Here is a 16,820-nt window from a genome sequence, read left to right as displayed (position 1 = left end):
AGTTTTAGTTTGTTGGTGTCTCTAAGTCTAAGGTGTGTCTCTTGTAGGCAGCATATAGATGGATCGTGTTTCTTTACCCAGTCCGTGACTCTCTGTCTCTTTATTGGTGCATTTCGTCCATTTACATTCAGCGTAATTATAGATAAATAAGTGTTTAGTGCTGTCATTTTGATGCCTCTTCATGTGAGTTGTTGGCCATTTCATTTTTCCACATACTTGTTTGTGCTGAGACGTTTTTCTTAGTAGATTGTGAGATCCTCATTTTCATAATGTTGAACTTTATGTTAGTTGAGTCATTACGTTTTTCTTGGCTTTTTTCTTGAGTTATGGAATTGATATTCCTTTTTGTGGTTACCTTATTATTTACCCCTATTTTTCTAAGTAAAAACCTAACTTGTATCGTTCTATATCGCCTTGTATCACTCTCCATCTGGCAGTTCAATGCCTCCTATATTTAGTCCCTCTTTTTGATTATTGTGATCATTTATCTGTTGATTTCCATGATTCCCTGTTATGTGCATGATTTTGTTCATTTATTTATTTTTTATAATTAACCTTGTTTGTTTTTGTGCTTTCCCTATTTGAGTTGCGTTGATATCAGGACATTCTGTTTTGTGAACTTGTATTGTGCTGGTACCTGATATTATTGGTCACCAGGCCAAACAATCTCCTTAAACATTTCTTGCAGTCTTGGTTTAGTTTTTGCAAATTCTCTAAACTTGTGTTTATCTGTAAATATCTTAATTTCGCCTTCATATTTCAGAGAGAGTTTTGCTGGATATATGATCCTTGGCTGGCAGTTTTTCTCCTTCAGTGTTCTGTATACGTCGTCCCATTCCCTTCTTGCCTGCATGGTTTCTGCTGAGTAGTCTGAACTTATTCTTATTGATTCTCCCTTGAAGGAAACCCTTCTTTTCTCCCTGGCTGCTTTTAAAATTTTCTGTTTGTCTTTGGTTTTGGCAAGTTTGATGATAATATGTCTTGGTGTTTTTCTTTTTGGATCAATCTTAAATGGGGTTCGATGAGCATCTTGGATAGATATCCCTTCGTCTTCCATGATGTCAGGGAAGTTTTGTGTCAGGAGTTCTTCAACTATTTTCTCTGTGTTTTCTGTCCCCCCTCCCTGTTCTGGGACTCCAATCACTCACAAGTTATCCTTCTTGATAGAGTCCCACATGATTCTTAGGGTTTCTTCATTTTTTTAAATTCTTTTATCTGATTTTTTTTCAGCTATGTTGGTGTTGATTCCCTGGTCCTCCAGATGTCCCAGTCTGCATTCTAATTGCTCGAGTCTGCTCCTCTGACTTCCTATTGCGTTGTCTAATTCTGTAATTTTATTGTTAATCTTTTGGATTTCTACATGCTGTCTCTCTATGGATTCTTGCAACTTATTAATTTTTCCACTATGTTCTTGAATAATCTTTTTGAGTTCTTCAATAGTTTTATCAGTGTGTTCCTTGGCTTTTTCTGCAGTTAGCCTAATTTCATTTGTGATGTCTTGAAACATTCTGTAAATTAGTTTTTTATATTCTGTATCTGATAATTCCAGGATTGTATCTTCATTTGGGAAAGATTTTGATTCTTTTGTTTGGGGGGTTGGAGAAGTTGTCATGGTCTGTTTCTTTATGTGGTTTGATATGGACTGCTGTCTCCGAGCCATCACTGGGAAACTAGTTTTTCCAGGTAATCAGCTAAAAAAAAAAATGCAGTCAGATCCCTATCTGAATTCTCCCTCTGGCTCAGGGTATTCGAATGTTAATGGAGCCGCCTGGGGAAGGTGGTGGAGGGATCAGAGAGCTAGGAGTGTAGCATCTCAGAATATAGAGCTGATCTCCGCGTTTATACTCCGTCCACGCCCGCCAAAATCCTGGAGGGACGGCTCCTCGGCTGGGACGCTGCTCTCCCCGCTCGAAATCCAGTCACTTCCTCTCGGGGACTTCTCCCTCCGGCGCGCCTCTCCGCTCGCGTGAACTGGGTGGGCGTCGCCCGCTCGAATGGCTGGGCCCGACCCCGGGGTCAATTCAGGGAAATATAACTGGTCCCCGCGCTCACGCCCCGCCCGAGCCCGCCAAAATCCCAGCGGGACGGCTCCCCGGCTGGGACGCTTCTCTCGCCGCTCCGAGACCAGTCACTTCCTCCTGGGGACTTCTCCTTCCGGTGCGCCGCACCACTGAGGCGAACTGGGTGGGCGTTGCCCGCACGAACGGCTGGGCCCCCCCCACCCGGGTCGCTTTAGGGAAATATAGCTGATCCCCCTGCTCGCGCCACGCCCGCTTCCTGCCAAACTCCCAGCGGGACGGCTCCCCGGCTGGGACGCTGCTCTCCCTGTTTCAAAATCAGTCACTGCCTCCTGGGTGCTTCTCCCACCGGCTGTGCTGCTACACCGCCCGCGCCAACCGGCTAGGCTCCCTCCCGGGATGAGTTCAGGGGGTAGGGCTGGGCCCCTTGTCTGTGCCGTCTGCCCCCCTGGGCTCTGCCCCAGATCAGGCTCCGAAGGTCACCTGCCTGGTACGCTGGCTCCTGGTTCTGAAAACGATCGCTGTCTGCCCGTATTTGCTCGTTCTCTGTCTCTAAGTCTGTGTTTGTTGTTCAGATTTCGCAGATTGTTATGTATGTGATCGATTCACTTGTTTTTCCGAGTCTTTGTTGCAAGAGGGATCCGCGGTAGCGTCCACCTAGTCCGCCATCTCGGCCCCGCCTGCAAGTGTATTTTTGATGTGTGCACCCACACACAACTAAGGAGCGGGACCTTTCCTAATCCTGTGCAGTAACAGATCAAATAATAAGTGTGAATTAGGTGAAAATATTCTCCATCCCAATTGTTTTTAATTCTCTCTTTCTTCCTCCTTTCACTTTCTCTTCGCCTTTAGTCCCCCATTTGCTCATCCAAGAAGCCCTGGTGGCAAAACGGCTAAGTGCTCCACTAACCAAAATGTTGATGGTTCAAACCCACCAGCCACTCTTCAGAAGAAAAGACTGGGCGATCTGTTCCCATAAAAATTACACCCTAAGAAACCCTATGGGGCAGTTCTACTCTGTCCAAAAGGGTCGTCATGAGTCAGAATCGATTCAACAACACACAGCAACATTTGATGATTCATTACCTAAACATCTAAAAAAATATACATGAATTTTCTCACTCTACTATGACAACAGTTCTCTTTCATAAAGGAACACGAGAGCTTATAGTTTTACTTCTGTAACTTAAATATGTCAAGCACGTACACGTGCGAGCGTAAGAATGAAGAATGGGCTTAGCAGGTAAACCAGAATGCTAGCATAGGATTCTCATTTCAATTTTTTAAATTTTGTTAATGTCTGAAGGAGTCCTGGTGGTGCAGTGTCTGACAGCTCAGGTGATAAAAGGTTGGCAGTTCAAATCCACCAGTGGCTCTTTAGAAACCCCATGGGGTAGTTCCGCTCTGACTTACAGGGTCACTGTGGGTTGGAATAGACTGGACAGCAGCAGTTAATGTTTGAAACAATCTTCCTCTGGTCTGTGGATGCTTTTCTCTTTTTCTTCTCGAGATCTCTACCCAAAGTCCCCTTCTCAGAGAGGGCTCGCATTCCCCAACACCAACGCATCCTATGCCCCTGAAAATCAAAACCAAGCCCAGTGCCAAGGAGACAGTTCTGACTCATGGCGGCCTCAGGTGTGTAGGGTAGAACTACATTCCACAGGGTTTTTAAGGCTATGACCTTTCAGAAGCAGACTGCCAGGGCTTTCTTCCATGAGCCTCTGGGTGGGTTCAAACACCAATCAAAAGGGTAGTAGTTAAGTTCTTAACTGTTTTTACCACCCAAGGATTCCTCACCCCACTTTATTTTTCCCCATTTCACTTCTCTGACCTATATTTACACATTTGCCAATGTCCCCATTCCAAGTGGTTCATAAGGGGTTGAAACTACCACCCTCCAAACACAGCCACATCCCAGCTCCCTTCCTATCAGGCTGGCCATCCCACACTAGTTCACATGCTCTTATCTCAAGAGCTCACCTTCCCACATGTGCTCTTACACTCTTCCCTGCAAACTCCCACACAGGAGAGACTGCCACTTAGGTGGTGCAAATGGTTAACACGCCAAGCTGCTAGTTAAAAGGTTGGTGGTTCAAGTCCACCCAGAGGTGTCTCAAGAGAAAGGCCTGGCAATCACCTTCCAAAAAAATCAGCCTCTAAAAACCCTATGGCACACAGTTTTATTCTAACACACATGGGGTGATCATGAGTTGCAATCAACTTGACTGCAACTGGTTATGCCACTCAAGTCCAATCAATCAAAATATCCATTCCACTACCCTCAGAGATTGGTTCAGGGCCAGGTACCAGGCCCTGGGCAAGCCAGTAAAAATCTTCTCCATAACTTTCATACGGGAGGTACTGGCAGCCAAACTGCCAGCCCCATGAAGAAACATCTCCTGAGAACGGTGAAAGAGGCAAGGTCCTGAAGGCACTAAGCCCTTGTAGCCACACCACCCTTGGTATTCAGGGCAAAGTCATTCTCTTTCAGAGTTGAAGCTCTGAAAGAATCCTAGTGTACTCTCTCAGAGCCCTAAGTCAGAGACTGAGGAGAGACCAGGGGACTCAGTTCTCTACCTATGTCTAGCAGCAGAGTGGCTAAAGCACTAGACTCTAGTGTCTTCCCTAATCTTCTAAATAAAGTAGCCACTAATTAAGAATCCAAAACTGAAAAATAAAGACCATGCCTCTTCTATCCTTCTCGAAAGATCCCTTGGAACTGGCACAAAGAGAAACAGACCAGGCAATGGTTCTAAGTTTTAATACTAACATACTTTCCCAGCAAAACTGGAATTTTCTGCTATGTGCCAAACATTTTATATTATAATAATATACTCAAAGAATTCAGTAGCACTTCTCATATTTATCAGTCTCTTTCCATTTATCAGTCTCTTTCCACTAGATGCTATGACAGAAGCAACCAGACCAGTCTTGTTGCTTGCTATACGGCAGGTAAACCACATGAATGTGAGACCTTTGTTCGCAGGCTCGTTTTACAGTCACATGTTATTATTGACTGAGAACTCATCTATAAAGCACTCTTCCAGGTACTATGGGAGCTACAACGATAAGATAACAACTCAGTCCTCAAAGAACACAGTTCCTGGCCTCTTTGCAGCCATGGATCCTTTCAGACTTCCTGATGAAAACGTGGTCCCTCTACCCAGAAAAAATATGTAAACAAATACGCATTATTTGTATTAATAATTTTAATTTCAAGGGATTTGCAAGATAAGAGGCCCTGATCTAGTAAGATAAACAAGGCAACAATACACATACAAAGGCAAAAGTACTGTAGTCTACTATTTGCTGGTTTCTATACTTGAAACAGAAACTTAAGTAGAAAGGTGATCAAAAAACAGAGAAAAGAGTCCAACCGAGTCTAATACTTGTAAAAGTTACTCATATCCAAACGTTATGGGATATATCAAAAAAAAAAAAAAAAAGCAGTTGCTGAGGTTGCTTATATACAACCAAACACCTCATGGGATCTGGTTTCTTAGTTTGGAGGTCTAGGGTCATGTTTCTTAGGTCATCCCAGTTAATTGTACTAATACCATGTTTAGTGCTTCTGTTCTACCTCCGAGTTCACGGCACAGTGCCTGGGGTCTTAAAGCTTGCAAGCTGCCATCCAAGATACAACTGGTCTCTATTCACCTGGAGCAACAAAGGAAGGAGAGTCAGGAGTAAGGGGAAGAAATGGAATGCATGGCTAACTGCCTCCATGAATAATGTCTCCTTTGCCATGACACCAGAAGAAATAGATAAGAGTCCAGCTACCATTACCATTACTGAACGTTTTGATCAAAGATTCTATAGAAGAATCCTGATCAAAAGGAAGAAAAATGCAGAACAGAATTTCAAATTCACACAGAATCTAGACTTTCAGGAGCCTTTAATGCTAGGAGAACCCAAAAACTACTGTCCTAAGATACCTTTAAACCTTAAACCAAAAATACCCCCTGAAGTCTACTTTAAACCAAATAGTTAAGCTTAATTAGTAAAGAATGTCTACCCTGAATATTGTACTCTTTTTAAGAATTATCTATATAAGAGCAAGTTGACAACAGTTAGCCGATTAAGTTAGACAAGAAGCTTCAGGGGCAGTGAGTTTATGTTAATGGTGGAGGAGTCATTTGATGGGGGACAATGAAAATGATTGTACAACTCGAAGCATGTAATTCATATCACTGAATTATACATGTAGAAATTGTTGAGTTGGTGTGTTTTGCTATGTATATTTAAAAAGAAATCAACTGTTTAAAAAGAAAGAGAATAGTATCTTGGGAGCCTTTGTTTAAAGACGACTACTGAGATATCAGCACGTCTACCATGAAACAAATCACTGATGGAGTTATACATAAACCTAGAGGTTTTCAATATATGAAGTGTAAGGGAAACAGGAAGTTTCTTATCGTAAGTAGAGCAGAAAAAAGGAAAAATAATATTGATAGAACAATAAAGTCATGAAGAAGGTGCCTGATTGCCTCTATACTTTGTAATTCTTTTCAAATCTTGCATTAAGCGATTTCACTGCTTTGATAATAATTACAATAATAATTGTAATTAGTTATCATTAAAATTTTTAAAAAGCACTAATAACAAACAGAAGTACACAGGGGAAGATCACACACATAGCAATACAGACTATATTCTGAAATTCTGAGAAGAATTACTCCTGGTTCATGAGGTTTCAGCTGGACTACCATCATGCTTCTAGGGGCAGTTTACTGCTTTAGAGCAAATAAATCCCCAAGAATAACCCCGTCAACCAAACTTCTCAAGTGCCAACATATCACACTACAGAAAGTTATTCTACAATAACTTTTCTCCAATTTTAATAACATAAGCTCTCAAAAAACATCAAGTAAATAGGAATTCTAAAAAGCTCAGCCCATCTAATTTCAATTTCTCCTCCTCAAAATGCAATTAATTAAAAAAGGATGATTTCCCTGGCTATTGAGCACAATTCTCTGACATGTAGACAAAAAACCAAGGTTGTAAATCTACATAAGTAACTTCTAGGAAAAATAAAAAGTAGAAGAGTAAAAAAAAAAAAAAGTAGCAAGCTAAAATTAATGCCCCAGGAAAAACAATCATCAAATGTTAGGCTTAAAAGCAGCCTTAGAAACTATTCAGATCAATGCTCTTTTACAGAGAAAGTCAAGGCATGGCCGATAAGATGCTGAGGAGCACTGAAATTTATGGAGCAGGCACAGGCCAAATGCAATCAATATCAGTATCATCAGACATTTTAAAGCATGGAAATTAAACTTAATAAAAAATCTAAGTACTTACATCAAGAAGTAACTCGTCTTTAGTTTTAAGAGGAAAATTCTTATTTTCCTTCTCAACTTGTAAATTATCTTCTCCATCTGACAGCACTGGAGGAAGTGACATATGAGAGGAAGAGGAAGATGATGAAGATGAGGATGAAGATGAAGAGCTTGAACTATCGGAATCTGTTTCACTGTAGGGACAAAAAAGTTTAAAACTCAGTAAGGTTTATTACAATGGTATTGTAGAGTAAGATTATTCAACCTGGAAAAACCTACTTTATTTACATGTTTCCTCTTGCTGGTTTAATTTAAAAACTAGCATTTCCAAGTGGATTAGAGTACTTGAAATGTTACAGTAATTGGAAAACTGTTTTAAACCACCAATAGCATTTTCAGAACTCCTGTTACAGTCCAGACCCTCTCACTGGAATATTCACACGTGCCACACATCTGTCTGACTATAATTAAGCACATGGCAAGCGACCGTCTAAAGGAAACTCTGGATAAACGGCCTCTCTTAGTCACCAATAACCAGATGACTTAACTGCTGATAGTTTCTCCTGAGTCTTCAGACAACCTGAGCTCCTCAGTTACCAGTGCTGTTGACCGCTCTCCTCTCTGAAAATCCTTTGGCCCTTGACTTCCACAGCAATTCTGGTCACCAGCACTCCTCCTCTCAGTCTAAATTATGTTTGCTGGCTCCCCTCCAGCCCCTTTTCTGTACTGTCTCAGGGTTCCAACCTCAGTCACTCTCTCTTCCCTCTCTGTACTCTTTCCAGGGATACCTCATCCACTCCAATGACTTCCACCACCATCCATGTGCAGATAACTCCGAAATCTTCAGCCTCGACATGTTTAGGTTCTCCCCATAATCTCGCTGCATACTAGCCACCTCTGTATGAATTACCTGTACACACCTCACACTTGGACAATTTAAAAACAAGGAAACTAATGTACACTTTCCTTACTGGGGTCCCAGGGAGGTGCAAATGGTTCAAACCCATCCAGAGGTGCTTCTGAGAACAGGCCTGAGGATCTGTTTCTGAAAGGTCACATCCATGAAAACCTTATGGAGCAATTCTACTCTGCACTCATGACGTCACCACGAGTCAGAATCAACTTGACAGCTGTTCAGTAACAGCTCCTTACTAAACCTACCTTTCCTTGAACACCTATTTTATTTCATTGCTGGAATCATTCTCAACTACTGGATTCTCACAATCAATGATAAAGACCTATTTCCTGTTTGGTAACCATCCCTACTATTCCATTTCTCCATCCCAGTTCCGTTGCTACTATGACTCTATTTCAGGCCTCATCTCTCTCTCACCTGTTTTCTGTAACAGTTGTATAACTGATATCAATACAGGCCTGTTTCCACACCAATCACCCCTTCATTCGGCTGCTGTTATCTTCTCCTCATGACCTTTCATCTTTACTGGTCCACTCTCTCATGTTAAAAAAATTTTCCACGATTGGACATTAGATTAGACAGGGAATTAGCATCAGTTTGCTATGTGTAATAGCTTTGTGGTTATATGAAAGACTGTACTCTTAGAGAATGCGTGCTGAAATATTTAGGTATAATGCCAATGATATCTGTAAATGACTTAAAAATGTTTCAATAAAATATGTATGCGTGAAACTAATAGTTCAAAAAGGTTAATAATAGTTAAATCCAGGTTAAACACTGAAAACTATTATAACTGTTAAATCTGGTGGAAATATGAGTATATGCTGTACTATTTTCCACTTTTTATTAAGAAAATACTCAAACATACAAAAAAGCCTAAAACGTTTTTCGCAAATCTACACCGTGTAAGAGATAAAGGCCATGCTCCTCAGCACGACACGCCAGAGCCCTCTGCACTCAGGTTTCTGGTTACCTTCACAAGCCCATCCACTACCACTTCTCACTCAAGCGCCTCATCTAGCGTACAAGTTTACTCAAATTTCAAAATCGCCTTGTACTTTCACTATTTCAAGCCATTATTTGTGCATGTTCTTACGCCAAGACTGCTTCAACCAAAGGAAATTCCATCCCCCTTTATAGAGCCAACTCAAATATTACCTCCTCTGAAACCAGCCCCTCCCCAACAAAATTGCTGCTGCTGCCGTCAAGTCAATTCCAACTCATAGCAACACTATCGGACAGAGTAGAACTGCCCCATAGGGCTTCCAAGGAGCACATGCTGGATTCAAACTGCTGACCTTTTGGTTAGCAACCGTAGCTCTTTACCACTGTGTTACCAGGATTTCCCAACAAAGGTACAATTCGTATTTCTTTCCCTAGTTTCCACAATGCTTTTTTCAAACTGTCTAATCCCATTCGTTCTACCACTTGTCTGTCAGTTTGTCTCACTATGGTGCCTTGCATAACACTGTGATGCCAGAAGCTAGGCCACCAGTATTTCAAATACCACCAGGGTTACCCACGGTGGACAGGTTTCAGCGGAGCTTCCAAACTAAAACAGACTATGAAGAAGGACCTGGCAGTCTACTTCTGAAAAAATTGGCCAGTGAAAGCCTTATAAATAACAACAGAACACTGTCTGATACAGTGTCAGAAGATGAGCCCCTCAGTTTGGAAGACATTCAAAATACAAAAGGGAAAGAGTGCCTCCTCAAAGCAGAGTCAATCTTAATGATGTGGATGGAGTAAATCTTCTGGAAACTTCATTTGCTGACGTCGCACAAGTCAAAATGAGAAGAAAAAGCTGCAAACATCCATTAATAATCAGAACCTGGAATATAAGAAGTATGAATGTAGGGGAATTAGAAGTTGTCAAAAATGAAATGGAACGTTTAGAGATAGATAGCCTAGGCATTAGTGAGCTGAAATGGACTGGTACTGACCATTTGAATCAGACAATCATATGGTCTACTATGCTGAGAATAAGAAATTGAAGAGGAATGGCATTGCATTCATCGTGAAAAAGAGCATTTCAAAATCTATCCCGAAAAACAATGAAAAACAATATTCATATGCCCACAAGGAAGACCAGTTAATACAACTATTATTCAAGTTTATGCACAAACCACTAATTCCAAAAATGGAACAACCGAAGATTTTTACCACCTTCTGCAGTCTGAAATTAATCAAACATGCAATCAGGATGCACTGATAATTACCGGTGATTAGAATGCGAGAGTGGGAAAGAAAGAAGGAAAATATGGCCTTGGTGACAGAAATGATGCCAGAGATTGCATGTAGAATTTTCAAGATCAATGACTTCTTCATTGCAAATACCCTTTTTTCAACAACATAAATGGGAACTGTTACACCTGGACCTCACCAGATGGAATACAAAGAAATCAAATTTACTACATCTGTGGAAAGACGGCAATGCAGAAGCTCAATACCATCATTTAGATCAAGGCCAGGAGCCGACTGTGGAAGACCATCAATTGTTCCTATGCAAGTTCACGCTGAAGCTGAACAAAATTAAAACAAGTCTAGGAGAGCCAAAGTACAATCTTGAGCATATACCACCTGAATTTAGAGATCATCTCAAGAATAGATTTGACACACTTAACACTAATGACCAGATGAGTTATGGGATGACTTCAAGGACATCATAAATGAAGAAAGCTAAAGATTATTAAAAAGAGGAGACCAAAATGGATGTCAGAAGGGACTCTGAAACTTGCTTTTGAAGACAGACTACCTAAAGCTAATACAAGAAATGATAAAAAAGAGCTAAAGAAGATTTCAAAGGGTGGCTCAAGAAGACAAAGTAGTATAATGAAATGTGCAAAACCTGGGAAAACCAAAAGGGAAAAACACACTCAGCATTTCTCAAACTGAAAAAAAAAAAAAATTCAAGCCTCAAGTTACAACAGTGAAGGAGTTTATTGGCAAAATACTGAACGATGCAGGAAGCATCAAAAGAAGATGGAAAGGAATACAGAGTCACTGTTCCAAAAAGAACTGGTCAACATTCAACCTTTTGGGAGGCAGCATATGATCAAGAACTAATGGCACTAGAAAAGTCCAAGCTGTACTGAAGGCATCAGCAAAGAACAAGGTTCCAAGAATTGACAGAATACCAATCGAGATGTTTCAACAAACTGGTGCAACTCTGGAAGCACTCGCTGGTCTATGCCAAGCAATTTGGAAGACAGCTACCCGGCAAACCAACTAGCCAGATCCATATGCATACCCAGTCCAAAGAAAGGTGATATAACAGAATGCGGAAATTATCGAACAATATCATTAATATCAAATGGAAGTAGAATTTTGCTGATAATTCAAAAATGGCTGCAGCAGTACATCCACAGGGAACTGCCAGTAATTCAACCGGGATTCAGAAGAGGATGCGGAACAAGGAGTATCACTGCCGATGTCAGATGGATCCTGGCTGAAAGCAGACAGTACCAGAAAGATGTTTACCTGTGTTTTATTGACTATGCCAAGGCATTCAACTGTGTGGATCATAACAAATCATGGATAACACTGAGAGTAATAAGAATTCCAGAAAACTTAATTATGCTCACGAGGAACCTGTACATAGACCAAGAGGCAGTCATTCGAACATAACAAGGAGATACTGGGTGGTTTAAAGTCAGGAAAGGTGTGCATCAGGGTTGTATCCTTTCACCGTATTTGTTCAATCTGTATGCTGAACGAATAATCTGAGAAGCTGGACTATATCAAGAACAGGGCATCAGGATTGGAGGAAGACTCATTAACAACCTGCATTATGCAGATGACACAACCTTGCTTGCTGAAAGTGAAGATTTGAAGCACTCACTGATGAAGATCAAAGACCACGGCCTTCAGTATGGACTGTACCTCAACATAAAGAAAACAAAAATCCTCAAAACTGGACCGATAAGCAACACCACAATAAACAGAGAAAAGACTGAAGTTGTTAAGAATTTCATTTTGCTTGGATCCACAATCAATATCCACAAGCAGTAGTCAAGAAACTAAACGATGTATTCCACTGGACAAATATACTGCAAAAGACTTTTTAAATTGTTAAAAATTAAAGATGTCACCTTGAGGACTAAAGTTTCAATTGCCTCATATGCCTGCGAAGACTGAAGAACTGATGCCTTTGAATTACAGTGTGGGCAAAGAATATTGAGTATACCAAGGACTGCCAGAAGAACAAACCATCTGTCTTGGAAAAAGTAGAGCCAGAATGCTCCTTACAAGCAAAGACAGTGAGACTTCATCTCACTTACTTTGGATGTTTTATCAGGAGGGACCAAAAAGGACATCATGGTTGGTAATGCAGAGGGTCAGGAAAAAAGAGGAAGACTCTCAACGAGACGGACTGGCAGAGAGTGGCTGCAACAGTGGGCTCAAACATAGCAATAACTGTGAGGATGACACAGGAACATAGCTATAATTGTGAGGATGACACAGGACTGGGCAGTTTCCTTCTGTTGTACGTAGGGTCGCTGAGTCAGAGCGGACTAGGGTCGCTGAGTCGGAACGGACTGGATGGCACCTAACAACAACTGTTGACCTATTATTAAGAGCCTGATGAGTGTAACTTTAAAATACTTAATCAAGGGAACCATGTGCTAGTACATTTCCCAACTATTTCCACACTTGGCCCTGTTCCACTCTTGCTTCTCTGCTTGCACTCTTTTCTAAATTCAAATCTCTCTTCACAGAGCAAAACTTATAAGAATGTTAACTGAGCATGTCATTCCCTGCTTAAAACTAATCAATAGTTTGCTTTTCTAGCACTTAGAATTAAACCTTTAAGATGGCTACAGGACCCTACAGGGTCAGCCTCCCTGTTACTTTCTCAGCCCCTTGCTTGTTACTTCATAATGATTTGCACCAACTCTGATCACTGTATTCATTAAACATGTTTACTTTTATATTTCTTCCCTCCCACTGGAATGCATGGCAGGGGTTGTGTCTATCTTGTTCACCTATTCAGTAGCCCGCAGAACACACTCAAATATTTGGAGACAATGTTCAGGGTTGTTTAAGAGCATCCTATATGCTGCAGTTTTGTCACAGACATTTGCATTAAAAACACAAGGGAAAAAAGCTCCTATAAAAGGTTCCTTTTTGTACTGTTAAAAAGCAAGGGTGTCACTTTAAGGGCTAAGGTGAGCCTGACTCGAGCCATGGTGTTTTCAATTGCCTCATCTGCATGTGAAAGCTGGACAATGAATAAGGAAGAAGAACTGATGCCTATGAATTATGGTGTTGGTGAATAATATTGAATATACCACGGACTGCCAAAAGAACAAACAAATCTATCTTGGAAAAAGGACAGCCAAAATGCTCCTTAAAAGCAAGGATGGAGAGACTTCATCTCACATACTTTGGACTATCAGGATGGACCAGTCCCTGGAGAAGGACATCATGCTTGGTACAGCAGAAGGTCTGCGAAAAAAGGAAGACCCTCGACAGGATGGGGGGACACAGTGGCTGCAACAAAGGGTTTAAGCACAACAATTGTGAAGATAGCGCAGGATGGACAGTGTTTCCTTCTGTTTGTTGTACACGTGGTCGCTATGAGTTGGAACCTACTCAAAGGTACCTAACAACAATAAAAGGTGTGCAGAGCATAAAACAATACTAAAGAACAACAATTAGCTAACTTCAAGAGCATGTGCTCCCCACAAAGATTCTGCAAGTTAGCAATTGGCAAGCGCCAACCTGAAGCACACAAAATAATCCTTTTCCTCACCCTCAATTCATCCAGCTCAAAAACAGGGGGATAATATACACACACACGCTAAACCTAATGAAACAATTCAGACCTGACACACGACTCAAAGTTACAAACTCAACATAAGAGAACAGTTATGCAAATAATTTAATATCCTAAGACTTTCTATATTCTAATTAAAGGCACGGCCTAGACACTGGCCCTTTCAGACGGCTGACTTTAGGGAAGTAGCGCGAACAGCTTATTGCACTGAAGATCCACAACGCGATGTCCAGAGGCATGGGCGGTCCCGGCTACAGGTCAACACGCGAGTCCTGAGCATCGGCGGCCTCCCCGCCGGCCCACACCCACTCGGGCGCCCTCTCGGCCCCAGGCCCCGGCTCCTCCCGCCCCTCATAGAAGCCCTCTTTCCGCAGCTCGGCGGCCGACAGGCACCAACCTGTCCGAGTCCGAGTCCGTGTCCGAGTCCGAGGTCTCCACGGAGTCCTGGGTCCGCGCCGGCTCGGCCGCAGCCAGCCCCGCGACGCAGTTCCCGCCGGGGGGCGCTTCTGGCTCCCACTGCGGGGCCCGGCTCCCGCCGGCGGCGACGGCGCTCACCGCGGGCTCAGCCGCCCGTTCCCCGGCGGGCCGAACCTTCGCTGCCTGCCCGGAGTCCGGAGACGCCTCACCCGGCTGCAGTGGCGGCGCCGTCAGACCTTCGCCAACCGCAAGGCCGCCGCCATTGAATTTCAGAGTCTCCAGCTGAGCGGCGGCGGCTTCCACCACCTCCATTTCCCTGCGTCAGAGCCCGACTGGGGCTCACGCTCTGGGACCCCGGAAAGCTCGTGGTTCCCTCCGGAGACGGTAAAATAACCTCAGCGGCCGACGCACCAGCGCCTGACCAACTTCCCGCGCTTATGGGTAACTACACGCGGACCAGTCCGGAAGCACAATGTCGCGGTGTGCGCAGTGGCACTTCCGGGGAAGCCTGTGACGTAAGGGGACGCGACGGCACTCGCGGGGCGGGAGCGAGGCGGGGCATGGGCGGGGCGGGGGCGGGCGGGGCGGGGCGGGGGCGGGCGGGGCGGGGCGGGGGCGGGCGGGGCGGGGCGGGGGCGGGGCGGGGGCGGGGACGGACCTCCGGGACCTCTGGACTGAGAGCTGGGAAGGCATTTAGTTCCTGGCTCTCTTAACAACTTCGGGCCTTGTCTTCCTATCCCACTCCCAGAGGCTGGTATTTCATTTTGCTGAATCAGGATCATTGGTACTCGAACCACGGACAAGGAGGAGGGATTATGGGGCAGGGGAGATGCCTGCAAGTCCCAGGCTCTGTACATCAGAAACTTGTGCCAGAAAGCCTTAAAAAAAAGACACTTTTAGTAACTTCATTGTAGTTGAACTTAGACAAGTACATGGATAGCAAAAACATTGACCATCTCAAAAAACTGACAGCTATGCAAATTTTTGTTTCCCTAAAAGAACTCTAAAGAGAGAAGTAATGGAGAATGGAATTTTGCTGCTTGTTGATATTTTGATGATGTCTGGTCTATTTGACACTGCTTCATAGAATGGTGACATGATGCTAAAACGTAGTAACAGACATTTGGGTTGTTTCCACCTTTTGGAAGGTCCCTAGGTGGCACAGTTTGCACTAGACTGCTCAAGGTTGGAGGTTCAAACCCACCCAGCCATACGTGGAAGAAAAGGCCCTGCAATCTGCTTCTGTTAAGATTACAGCCAAAATACAAAAATCAGTTCGATTCCCTACAACAACAAAAAGAATATCGAAGAGGAAATCACCAAATCAATACCATTAACAGTAGCCTCCAAGAAGATAAAATACTTAGGAATAAATCTTACCAGAGATGTAAAAGATTTATACAAAGGAAACTATAAAACACTTCTGTAAGAAACCAAAAAAGAGACATACATAAGTGGAAAAACATACCTTGTTCATGGATAGGAAGACTTAACATTGTAAAAATGTCTGTTCTACCAAAAGCAATCTACATTTAATGCAATTCTGATCCAAATTCCAATGACATTTTTTAATGAGATGGAGAAACAAATCATCAACTTCGTATGGAAGGGAAAGAGGCCCCAGATAAGTAAAGCATTACTGAAAAAGAAGAACAAAGTGAGAGGTCTCACTCTACCTGATTTTAGAACATATTACACAGCCACAGTAGTCAAAACAGCCTGGTACTGGTACAACAACAGTTACATAGACCAATGGAACAGAATTGAGAATCCAGACATAAATCCATTCACATATGAGCAGTTGATATTTGACAAAGGCCCCAAATCAGTTAAATGGCAAAAAGACAGTCTTTTTAACAAATGATGCTGGCATAACTGGATATCCATCTGCAAAAAGATAAAAAAAAGACCCATACCTCACACCATGCACAAAACGAACTCAAAATGGATCAAAGACCTAAATATAAAATCTAAAATGATAAAGATCATGAAAGGAAAAATAGGGACAATGTTAGGAGCCCTAATACATGGCATAAACAGTATGCAAAACATTACTAACAATGCAGAAGAAAAAGTAGATAACTGGGAGCTACTACAAATCAAATACCTATGCTTATCCAAAGACTTCACCAAAAGAGTAAAAAGATTACCTACAGACTGGGAAAAAGTTTTTAGCTGTGACCTTTCTGATCAGCACCTGATCTCTAAAATCTACATGATACTGCAAAAACTCAACTACAAAAAGACAAATAACCCAATTAAAAAATGGGCAAAAGATATGAATAGACACTTCACTAAAGAAGACACTCAGGTAACTAACAGATACATGAGCAAATGCTCACGATCATTAGCCATGAGAGAAATGCGAATCACAACTACAATGAGATTCCATCTCACTTCAACAAGGCTGACAT

The 16,820-nt window shown here is 42.4% G+C and overlaps 1 protein-coding gene across 3 annotated transcripts in view; it reads right to left on the bottom strand.

The window, feature by feature from the left end:
* Positions 1–16,820, bottom strand: part of NAF1 (nuclear assembly factor 1 ribonucleoprotein) — a 147,264-nt gene that overhangs the window by 37,273 nt on the left and 93,171 nt on the right. For 2 of the 3 annotated variants that reach the window (XM_049905511.1, XM_049905512.1), the window contains one exon: positions 7,317–7,488. In XM_049905511.1, coding sequence (XP_049761468.1) covers positions 7,317–7,488 — 172 coding nt within the window. Of the gene's footprint in view, positions 1–7,316; positions 7,489–14,386; positions 14,903–16,820 lie in introns of those variants that run through there. The other variant, XM_049905510.1, reaches the window with a different exon arrangement.

The sequence above is a fragment of the Elephas maximus genome, chromosome 13 (genome assembly GCF_024166365.1).
Source record: "Elephas maximus indicus isolate mEleMax1 chromosome 13, mEleMax1 primary haplotype, whole genome shotgun sequence".
In the NCBI taxonomy this organism is placed as follows: Eukaryota; Metazoa; Chordata; class Mammalia; order Proboscidea; family Elephantidae; genus Elephas; species Elephas maximus.
This window is presented reverse-complemented; position numbering and strand designations above follow the sequence as displayed.